At 46.0% G+C, this 12203-nt stretch overlaps 1 protein-coding gene across 3 annotated transcripts in view; it reads left to right on the top strand.

Moving 5' to 3' along the window:
- PASD1 (PAS domain containing repressor 1) overlaps positions 1-12203 on the top strand; it is a 129931-nt gene that overhangs the window by 70875 nt on the left and 46853 nt on the right. For all 3 annotated transcript variants that reach the window (XR_008311607.1, XM_053273581.1, XM_053273580.1), the window contains exons 2-4: positions 5751-5845; positions 10196-10252; positions 10855-11009. Coding sequence is in view for 2 of the 3 variants with exons in the window: in XM_053273581.1 (XP_053129556.1) it covers positions 10221-10252; positions 10855-11009 (187 nt within the window). In the remaining variant the exon portion in view is untranslated. The remainder of the gene's footprint in view (positions 1-5750; positions 5846-10195; positions 10253-10854; positions 11010-12203) is intronic.

Consider the following 12203-nt stretch of genomic DNA (forward strand, 5'->3'; position numbering starts at 1 on the left):
TCTGGAAGGGAATCCTAGGGAAGTGGAGCCCCTTACTATTTGGTCAAGGGGTGGTCAACCTGAGATTCTCCATTTGTTGACTACAACTCCTATCACCCCCAGTCTCAATAAATTGTGGCTATAGATGATAAGAGTTGTAGTCTACCAACAACTGGAGAGTCTTAGGTGCTTAACTCTCCCATTTGCAATAAATGCGATGTAAATGTTCTTCCCTTTGGTTGGGTTTTATCCACTTTCTGTTGTATATGCAATTCGCCGAGGTTCTGTTCTGCGGTGTGTGTGTGCGGATGATGGAACATTAGGTTCCCAGACTGCCCAATATCATTTGAAAATAGCTGTCCCCCCACAAAATGACCCACCAAAGTGCCCTACCATGCTTCTGAGTAGTCCACCATTCTGAAAATCAGCCGAAAATCACTGTTTTTGCCTCCTTTTTTAAAAGATGTAGATTTTAAGCAATTAATGTGCTATTTATTTGACATAAAGATTTTCAATCAAGTGGAAATAAAACTTAGTCCATACGTCTATTCAGCTACCATTTTACTCCTGCCTCCCCAAGGCAAATGTGACACTAGTCATAATAATTACCCAGCTAGGTAAAATTACTCAATAGCAAGTTTGAACGCATATCTTATGAAACTTTTGTGACGTGGCTTAAATCAAGGCTATTTTAAGCTCTGGCTTAAAACAAGATGATGAACACTTAGCACTCAATGTCTCCCTAAACTGTTTAATCCAGTTAAGAATATTTTGACCTTATTTATACCATCTAGGTTAGTTCTTTTTCATAGCTCCACATTCAGCTGCATCATACTAAATGCCTGGGCATGTTTTAACAAGCATTTTTGCACACAGAACAAATTCTCGTTTCTTGTTTCTCATATTTCTGACCAGGTAATATTAATTCCAGCTGTCTAATCCATCTGCCTATCTAGCTCTCTGCTCTCACGTAATACTCTGAACACTTGACATGGGCTATAATATAAAAATGAAATATTATTATTGTACTGCATCCTTAACAACTGTATGAATGCCTACCAAATGTAGCTTATTTATAACCCTGGCTAATTGGGCAAAGAAACTCCTTTTAAATAAAAGACTCCGAGGCCATTCACACATTAAAAAACTGTGTTCTACCTGGGTTTGGGAGCTGTGTGTGCTCCCAATTTTCAGTTGTGTGGCAGCAAAGCAGGAGGAAAACCTCAGTAGCTTTTCCTCCTCCCTTGCTTCGACACAATCACTTCTGCCCGGCTTTTCCTCTTGATTTGCTTCCACACAACCGAAAATTGGGAGCACACACAGCTCCCAAACCCGGGTAGAACACAGTTTTTGATTGTGTGAATGACCTCTCTCTGAGACTTAACAGGGGGAGAGCAATTGTCCATATTCATTCCAGTGCCAACATCTCTCCAGTGGCTGTTGCTGGTGTCTCCTGTGTGTGTCGAGGAAGCTCTGAGATTGACCAAAACCAATTGGTTTTGGAAGACTGTGTCTTCAATCAGAACGTCTGAACTCTGAACCTATTTTCCCATAGAAAGCAATGCTATATATGGGGGTTTGATTCCTGAACCAAGGCCAGATACCCCATTCCCCCCGCGTGCTGTCCAAGCTGGTGGTGTGTCAGTCTCAGACGAGCAGACGTGCAGCAGAATAATTGATGGCGGAGAATCAGAATCCGCTCACCCTTCCTGCCCCTCCCAGGTTCTTCCTGGCTCTCCTGGCTCTTTCTCACTTTTTTGGAGAAGGAACTGGGTAGTCCTTGCCTCCTTTTCCTCTTCCTCCTGGAAAACGGTTAGACAGGGAAGGAAGGAGGGTGAGTAGAAAGTGGCGCATAGGGTGGAAACAGGCTGGTCTCCCTCCCTTTTGCTCTCGCAGCTCAGCAACTGAGCCTGGAGGAAGAGGAGGAGGAAAGGAGCACCAATGGTAGTAGGAGGCAACCTCTTGGATGGGGAGCCCCCCTACCCCTCTGCAGCTTCAGATGCTGCAGCAACAGCTGTCCCCAGGACTGCCAGACTCAATGACTGTGTGCCCCTGAGCCATCATTGTCGCCTCTTCCTTCTCTCGCCCACTTCCCAGAAACCATCTACTAAAGGTAAAGTGTGCTGTCGATTCGGTGTCGACTCCTGGTGCCCACAGAGCCCTGCGGTTTCCTTTGGTAGAATACAGGAGGGGCTTTTTTTACCATTGCCTCCTCCCGCACAGTCTGAGATGATGCCTTTCAGCATCTTCCCGTATCGCTGCTACCCAATAGAGGTGTTTCCCATAATCTGGGAAACATACCAGCAGGGATTCAAACCGGCAACCTCCTGCTTGCTAGTCAAGTCATTTCCCTCTGCGCCATTAGGTGGCTAACCATCTAACTACAACAAATATTTATATGACGCTCTTCAACTAAAGTTCTCAAAGCGGTCAATTTATGTATTTATCAATCCTATTTCTATACCACGTGACATATGCCATCTCTAGGTGGTGTACAGAAGTTAAAATGCAACAAATGTAAAACTGAGTAAAGTGATCAGAACAATTATGATATAAAATTAATTAATTTCACATAGAAATGATTAAATAAAGATGGTTCCCTGTCTCAAAAGAGCTCACAATCTAAAAGAAACATAAGGCAGGCACTAGCAACAACCACTGGAGCGATGCTGTGCTGGTGGTTGATAGGGACAGTTGATCTCCCCCAGCAAAATATAAGAGAATCACCATAAAAACAGCCCTACTGGATCAGGCCCAAGAAGGCCCATCTAGTCCAGCATCCCGTTTCCCACACAGTGGCCCACCAGATGCCTCTGGGAAGCCCACAGGCAAGAGATGAATGCATGCCCCTTCTCCTGCTATTGCTCCCCTGCAACTAACTGGTATTTAGAGGCATCAGGCTGCAAATCCAGCCTATAAACGTAGAGGTATTTATTGGCTGGAGGTGGCCCACAGCCACCAGACTAGGAGCCACTGATAAACCTGTCCTCCATACATTTGTCAAAGCCCCTTTTAAAGACACTCAAGTTAGTGGCTATTATCACATCCCATAGCACTCTAAAGAGTCACTTTAGAAGGTGCCTCTTTGCTCCCTTAGCAGGAGTTTGTTTATTTATTCATTCATTCATTCATTCATTCAATTTCTACACCGCCCTTCCAAAAGTAGCTCAGGGCAGTTTACACAGAGAAACAACAAATAAATAAGATGGCTCCCTGCCCCCAAAGGGCTCACAGTCTAAAAGGAAACATAATATAGACTGCAGCAACAGTCACTGGACGGGTCCTGTGCTGGGGGTGGATAGGGCCGGTTACTCTCCCCCTGCTAAATAAAGAGAATCGCCACGTTAAAAAGGTGCCTCTTTGCCCAGTTTAGCAGAGCCTCTGCACTCACAGCAAGTGTTGTAAAGTTGAGACAAGGTGGCAAGCTGCATATGCCCTAAGTGCAGTTTGTCTTAAGTCGAGGACTGCCTGTATATTTACATTTACATTTTTACATTTTATATCCCGCTCTTCCTCCAAGGAGCCCAGAGTGTTGTACTACATACTTAGGTTTCTCCTCACAACAACCCTGTGAAGTAGGCTAGGTTGAGAGAGAAGTGACTGGCCCAGAGTCACCCAGCAAGTCTCATGGCTGAATGGGGATTTGAACTCGGTTCTCTCCGGTCCTAGTCCAGACAAGGGGCCATCTTCTCACACCCTTTCCTAAGTAAACCACTATGAGAAATTGTTGAAAATCAGTACATACAGTTTTTTTTAAAAAAGGCTGACATCCAGACTAAAATTACTCATGATCAGTCTGACTGAAATTAATGGAGCAAGTTAGTCATGACTACTTGCCCCACTAATTGCAGTAGGACTGATCATGAGTAACTTAATCTAGGTGTCAGCCAAAAACAATAAGAACCAGCACAACTGCTGTGTACGGCCTGTGGGAAAGGGATAATTGAACATGAACCTTAGTTGTGGTTCTTGTTGGGTTCTCACATCCCCCTCTTTCCTGTGTCAAACCCTGTATGACTGCCCATGGGTGGCTACTGCCTTTTTATCTGTAGGGCGTGGCAGATTTTTCAAGGCCTCTTTATATGGCCTTTTGAGTTTGCCAAACTCTTTTCATTGGTGTGAACTACACACAAATTATTTTCACATGCCAGAAATAGTAACCTCTTTAGTTGCTCATTTTCTGTTTGATTAGTTCACTGGGCCAGAGGTTTCTTTCTCAATAAAGTGTGTTTCTCTGTGTACCTTGTCTGTTATCTCCCTGCAGATAACAATGGCATATTAAGAATATAGCATTTAATAACTAATAATAATATAGCAACGTTGATATAGTTCTTTCCAAGTATTCATTTCAGAATTGTCTACCATAAACCAATTAGGTAGATCAACATTATTATCTCTGCATGGCAAATAAAGGCTCAGACTGAGAGACTGACTGTCTAAGGACACCTAGCAAATTTGTGTCTGAGGTTGAATTTGAACAGGGTACACCACATTTTAGCTCGTACTCTTAACTAAGCTAAACCGTGGGTTCTCAATTTTGGATGCTCTGATGTTGCTGGACTGTAACTGCTAGGGCTGTGCAGGATCACACATTGCAGATTGGTTCCAAAAATCTGATCCGAACTAGAACCATTAATTTCAGTTTCAGGTCTCGGATTTGGTATCAAATTTCCTTCCGGAAATCCGATTAATTTCGATGTAACATCTAGGAATCTTAGGGGAAGTAATGTAACACCCGAAAATCCGCCACTTTGTTTAATTTGTAAGTAAAATAATTGGCTAAAATAAAAAAAATTAATGCATGTGCGTGCGGGCAGATAGATGGCTCCCCCCCCCATGATAGGGGGAGAGATGTGGACTCCATTTTGTACTACTGAATATATCTATTTGGAGATATCCTACTAGAACATAGGAAGATGCCTTATGGCCGAGTCAGATCCTTTGTCCATCTAGCTCAGTTAAGATGCCTTATGGCCAAGTCAGATCCTTTGTCAATCAACCAAGTTTTTATTGTGGTCAATAGACCAGAGCTAGAAAAAGGACAGTCATCCTTGCAACAAAAGGCATGGCAACAAAACCCAACAGTATAGTACACAAATACAACACAACGATGGCCCAAAATAACCCCCACCCTATGAGACAGTCCTTCCATCAACAATTCGCAAGTTGCTTCCTCATTCTTGCTGCGGCTGACAGAAATTTAGCCCCTGACAGACACTTGGGATTTTGTCTCCCAGCAAATAGTTGGCATGGAACTGAGGGGACCGACCTGGCAGTGCTGTCAATATAGGTGTGACCAATTGCTGCACCAGTATAGAAACTGTAAAATAAAAGAACTTGCTCCACAGACTCAACTTCCTGTTCGTTACATGAACCAGCCCTCAGAGACAGAGGAATCCTGGCATATCTTCCCTGCAGAACTTGTGAGGGGAGTGCATTCAGTCTTGTCCAAGTAAAGGCACTCAGTATTGTCTACACCGACTGGCAGCAGCCTTCCAAGGTTTCAGGCAGGAGTCTCTCCCAGCCCTACCTGGAGATGCTTCCAGGGATTGAACCTGAGACCTTCTGCATGCCAAGCAGATGCACCAGCCCTGAGCATCCCCATCCCCTTCTGCCAAGATGCATTTATATTTCTTCACACATAGGCCACTTTTAGATGTTAAATTGCTTTCCCTAGTTGCCAGCACATCATGTAATAGAAGGGTCCCTCTACCACCGTGATGCCGGGTGAACTTAACTGCGTCTAAAACTGGGCTTTCTTTTCTTTCTAGGATTCCGTTCTTCCCCATCTTTATTTTCATGCGTTAATAAAACATACCTGCCATACCCTGCAAGCCTGGACTGATGAATCTAAAGGATAGAACAGGTAATTTTAAATCTTATTATGTGCTCTCTGTGACTCTCTGTTCTGCTGCCCCTCCCTTCTTCTTGATGAGCGCTTTGGCCATTCGAAATGGAAGGCAGGATTTGCCCCTCAACTTTCTCTGTGCCCAGTGTTCCTTTTCACAGATGGTTATTTGTTTTGATCAGGAGTGAGAGAGAGTTTAAGAATCCATTTGCATGCAGCTCTTCAGCACTGAGTCTATTCTAGCACTAACTCTGCACTAGGTTCTAGTGTTTGCATGTGAGTTTAAGGCTGGTGGTTTTTGCAGCCAATGTGGGCATAAAATATGCAAGTGCATACACACTTAAACAGCCTTGGAAAAAGCATATTTTATTTCCAGAGTTTATGCTTTAGGGGCAGTAAATATTTTTATTTTCAAGAACAGGGCAACAGCCATTTCTGCTTCTTTATCCCAGTGACTCTTGGTGCAAAGTGTTCCCCTATTTTTGAAAATATAAAATGCAGCAGTTACTTGGTTCTGTCTTCAGCACTAAGTGGAACACAAAGTGAAACCCGTCTTGCACTGGCTAATCTAATTGAGAATGCATATAACGCCCTGCTTTCCATCTTAAGGATTTTACAAACTACATGTTTGGGGGAAGGGCATTTTCTATCATGCCCCACTTTTTCTGACCCCCCACCCTTTGTTCAACATCCATCAATTCTGGTGAACCCCAAAGCCTGTAGATCTCTTTGATATTTTAGTTGGTCTTAATAAAGGTAATACTCTACTTGTGGATTTTGCTACCCCACCCCACCCCACCCCACCCCACCCCATCAGTGGACCAGCCTGGCTACCTGTGATTTTTGCATGCATTAATTGTGTTTGTCACATAAAGTATGGAGCTGCCGCAATTCTCCGAAGCAGGAGGCAGTTCTAAAGAAATAAGAAAGCAAAAAAAGCTCTTTGGAGCAGACAGCTTGTTGCATCTTTGCATCAACATTGCAGTGTCTTTGGGATGGCTACACAAACCCCCATCTTACACATATTTAGAAAGTAATTGTCAAGGTTCCCACAGGTACACATTACCAAAAAATGGTGAAAGGTAGCAATCGTGAATTGTCCCCTCCGCTAAAAAGGTCTACCCTGGTTGCATTTGAATGGGAGACTACATATGATCACTGTATGATATTCCCCTCAGGGGATGGGGCCGCTCTGGGAAGAGCACCTTCATGCTTCCATGCAGAAGGTTCTAAGTTCCCTCCCTGGTATCTCCAAGATAGGGCTGAGAGAGACTCCTGCCTCCAACCTGGTCTGGGTAGACAATACTGAGCTAGATGGACCAATGGTCTGACTCAGAATATGGCAGCTTCCTATGTTCCGGTGACCGTCTGGTACACATGGGTGCAACGTGTCCAGTATGGGCCTTCTCCTCCCTATTGGTTGGTTGTCGTTCAGTTTTGTGCATCTTTCGAGGTCATGGTTGCTGTGCAGCAAAAAATATTTGGTTGCACCCACCTAAAAATTGTCCCAGGGCACCGGGTGTGGTCCCCTGGACTCATCAGTGAAAGTGCTTGTGAGCATATAGGGTTCTGATTGGATAGCTACAGCCAATGACAGAGGCAGATTCCCATGGAAATTCCATTATTAGCTCTGGTGGAATTTATTCGGAGGGGTGGATTCGTCTTAGCAGCACAGACACTGGTGAAATATGAAAAGGGCGTGGAACTGGATTGTGGCTCAGTTGTCTGCCCTAACCCGTCTGGCAAATCTGGAATGTGATTTCTCATCCTCAATCTGGACTGGTGGATATAATGCAAATCACCGGTTAAGAAATCATTCCCTCCCTAGTGGCACAAAAAATGCCCAATAGTTCCATTCCGCTCAGTTGAAGACCCTCTGTGTCCCATTCCCACTCCCTGTGTTTTCTGAATGTGTAAAGACGGGGTGCAAGATTTATCTGCAGATTATAGAGAAAGGTAAACCTCTTCTCATCCCACAAGTTGTCTTTCTAGATAATGTTCAATGAATGCAGGTGTAGGGTGTGTCTACCTTCTGCCCCTGAACTGTTCTGCTTTCCTCTTGGGCAAGAGAGGTATCATCAGGCAACGAAGAGAGTGAGTTTAATAGCTTTTGACGTTCTACTTTTTGTCCTTCCAACCTGCCACCCCTAGTGGCTTTCTCCATAGAGACTACAGAAAAACCCAGGAAGGCTCTCTGTATAAGCAGTCTTCTAGTGCCTTTGTGATGCTACACCGACTCCATCCCCCTCAGTCTTCTCAAGAGCAAGTTCTAAATGGGGAAGTGGAGCCCTCTCACTTTCTAGGTATTCCTGTCTGTGCCATGCTCTTAGAAACATAAGAACGTTGGAAGCTGCCTTCTACTGAGTCAGACCCTTGGTCCATCTGGCTCCGGATTGTCTACCCAGACTGGCAGCGGCTTCTCCAAGGCTGCAGCCAGGAGTCTCTCCCAGCCAAACCTGGAGATGCTGCCAGGGATTGAACCTGGGATTTTCTGCATGCAAAGCAGATGCTCTACACTAGGGGTAGCTCACCTTGACTCTCCAGCTGTTGCTGGACTACAACTCCCGTTATCCCCAGTTGCAGTTTATTGTGACTGATGATGATGGGGGTTGTAGTTCAGCAACAGCTGGCGAACTAAAGTTGCCCATCACTGCTCTACACTGAACTATGGCCATGGATGACTCCAAGGGGTAGTGGGTGCTACCCCAAAATATTTCTTGTTCCCCCTTTCTTTTCCCCATCCCCCAGACTGGAACTTTATAGTAAAGTGCCAGACAGTACAGTCATAGCATCATCATCATCATCATCATCATCATCATCATCTTCATCAAATTGATTTCTATACTGCCCTTCCAAAAATGGCTCAGGGCAGTTTATGGTTCTACAGCTTGAATTAATTATTTTAAAGAAATCCACGTTCACTCCCTCCTCTACTCCAGAGCAAGCGGCAGAAGCACGGGCAGCCATGTAGGTAGGAGACTCCTCCAGCCTCCCCGGATCCAGCCCAACCCCTGAGCTTCCTCCTTGGCCAGGAACTAGGCTAGGTGAGACCATGTCTGGGTGAGACTGTGCCTCTCCCCTGCGGATTTCAGCTGACCTGGTACTGACTTCTCTGCCACGAGGTCACGGGCAGGAAGAGAAAACTGGTCCGGAAAGCAGACTGGAAGGTTTGACCTTATTTAAAGAAGGGAATCAGACCCATTTTTCTGAACAAGTTTGAAATTGCATGCTTCGTTAATAAAGTAAATCACTAACCACCTTAATTACTTTACTTCCACAAGTATTTAACAGCCAGTCCTATCTGGGTAGGAGAGCTTTAGCCCAGGTAGGGGTGGGTGTGAGAAGCTCCGGGTTGGCTCCCGGTCCCAGCTCTCCTTCCCCGGGTAGCCCAGGTTTCAAACCCTGGCTAAAAGCGAGGTAGGAAGACGCATGCACACCTCCTAACTCACACCTGGGTCGTATGGAAGCTTGGGCTCCCAGCAGCTCCTCCCAGGCTCCCTGTAGACATAGCTTCCATTGAGCCGGGGGTAGGGGGGGGCGGCCCGGTAGTGGGAAATCCGCAGTCCACCGCACTGCTGATGCAGTGCATTGTGGCATTCCAGGAGGCCCGGTTCCCTTCCACCCAGCTCCCAATTGCCACTCCACTGCTCCACACCGTTGCCACACCACTCCACTGGTCGGGCACGGGATCATCTGGGGGAAGGCGGGTGGGCACCTGCCTTGCCCCTATCCCTCCGCAGCCCCAGCAGGTGTGGGGCTGAGAACGGCCTTAATCAATGGCAGAATCCTCACTCTCCTCATACCATTTTCTGCTGCCTCTAGTTGCTCTAGAGTTGCTCCTGGCTACAGCTTCATCCCCTTGACACTGTGGTAGGGTTTCCAAGCCAGTGACTCACTTGGCCACCCACTTACAGATATGGGTGTGTGGCACCAGACTTGAAGAACAACAGTTACAGCAAAGCAACTTTAACAACAACAACAACAACAATCCTGTTTCTGTATTTTAGATATTTGTTATTCCAAGTTCCCTCCCTGGCAGCATCTCCAAGAAAGGGCTGAGAGAGACTCCTGCCTGCAACCTTGGAGAAGCCGCTGCCAGTCTGTGTAGACAAGACTGAGCTAGATGGACCAAGGGTCTGACTTGGTAGAAGGGCTTCCTGTGTTCTTACCTTACTGATTTTTTTAAAGCCATTCTGTGCCTGGGTGCGGCGGGCTAGATAAATCTAAATAAATTCATAACCAGCCAACACATATAAGAAGGCTGTCAGAAATGACTGGCAGTGTTCATCTTTGTAGCATCTGCCAGTTTTGTAGCATCTGGCTGCATTTCTAATTGGGAAAATAATCTCGGTCTTATTTGCGTTCCAGAACTCTGTACTGTGTAAACGAGCTGATGGACGAAGATGAGAAGGACAGGGCAAAGAGGTATGGATTTGGAGGTGCACAGCAGGCTAAGATGGGCGAGTAGTTGATATTCTCACATGTGAGCATGTGTCATTACTATGCCATGTCCGACGAGAGTGGCTAAACCGCCATTGGCCTAATTGAAAGCGGAGGATTTCTGTGGGAGAGCCGACCTCATAACGTGGGAGATTGCATTAACCTGTCACCTAGGAATGAATGTCCGGAGATGGGCCTCTCCTTCCTAATTGCCCCTCGCCTTTCTCTAGAATCGGTGCTGCTGGACGCGGGACCAGAACAAATATGATTGCTGACCATCTTGTTTCCAGCACGGGGCGGTTGGGCAGGCAGAGGCCTCCATGAAGTCCACAAGTAGGGCATAAGGGCAATAACCTGCCCCAGCACCTGGTATTCAGCGGTATACTGCCTCTGAACATGGTGGTTCTGTTTATTATGGCTCAGTGATCCTGCTCTAAACCCGTTTTGACCATTCTTTTATACAACCTCCGTGGAGTGGGGTCAGGGATGGCTTGGGTGATGACCCAATTCCGCCGCCCCCGCCGCCCAATGGCAGCACTGACTATCCCTTTGATATTTTTAACACGGCCTGTGTTTTGATTGGCTAGGGCATCGCGCAACAAGTCAGAGAAGAAAAGAAGAGACCAGTTCAATGTACTCATTAAGGAGCTGTGCACCATGCTGCAGGGGCATGGACATCCTCTCAAGATGGACAAATCCACAATACTGCAGAGGACCATCGACTTCTTACAGAAACAGAAAGGTAGTTCAGCTGCAAGGAAGCTCCTTCTCACCAGCACTTGTTGAAGATGTGTGTTTCCTTACCCAAGGCCTACGGTTGTGGTTACAGATTTTTTATCACACTTTTGATTTATATGGCAAACATTCAAATATGTGAAATGCTTTTCAGTGTAGGGAAGGATCTTAGTTTTCTTCTTTAAAGAAATATATACAAACAGGAGAGAATCACTCTAATTCAGTATTGTCTACACCAGAACTTCTCACCGTTGGGTCCCCAGATGTTGTTGGACTTCAACTCCCATGATCCCCAGCCCCAGTGGCCTTTGGTTGGGGATTATGGGAACGGAAGTCCAATAACATCTGGGCTCTGGGGACCCAACGTTGAGAATCCCTGGTCTACACAGACTGGCACTTCAGTTCTCTGGGATCTCAGGCGGGGGCATTCCCAGCAGTGTTCCCTTTGGCAGGCACTCCCAGATGTTGTTGACTACAATTCCCAGAATCCCCAGCTAGCAATGGCTTTTGCTTGGGGATTCTGGGAGTTGTAGTCAACAACATCTGGGAGTCCCTGTTAGAGGGAACTCTGGATACCAGGGATCCCTCTGGGGCCATGCAAAGCCTGTGCTCTGTCACTGAGCCATGGATGCTTCTGATACACTTTTAAAGCTGCCTTATCCTGCATCAGAGCATTAGTTGCACAAGCTCAGTCATGTCTGAATGGTGCTCCTCAAGTTCTCAGGAAGGGGTCTTCCCCAGCCCTACCTGGATATACCAAAAAATTGAATCTGGGACCTTCTGCATGCAATGCAGATGCTCAGAAAGCTGTTCTTATCTCTTACTGGATTGGGAACCATGGATATCAGTAAGATGTGCATATTGATGAGGATGCAGTGTCTTTGTACTGCATGGCTTCAGAGGAGTGTGTGCATTTAAATGCACATCCCCATCAACATTCTTATGCAACCAGTTACATAAATATTCATCTTCCGAGTAGCAGCAGCATGTTAAATCCTTGTTTGCATCTTCTAGAACTTAATTGAGGGGGTGGGGTGGCTTTATCTGCATCCTGGCCGTTGGTCTCCTGACCAGTTTCCTTTAGAGGAATGCCTCTAGTCCCTGCTTAGCGATAGTTAAAGAGCCTGATTATAGGCAACCACTGAAGTTACCACCTGGAACGCAATCACGGGGTGATGTATATTCTGCCTCAGCCTGATGT

This window comes from Hemicordylus capensis, chromosome 11 (genome assembly GCF_027244095.1).
Source record: "Hemicordylus capensis ecotype Gifberg chromosome 11, rHemCap1.1.pri, whole genome shotgun sequence".
NCBI lineage: Eukaryota > Metazoa > Chordata > Lepidosauria > Squamata > Cordylidae > Hemicordylus > Hemicordylus capensis.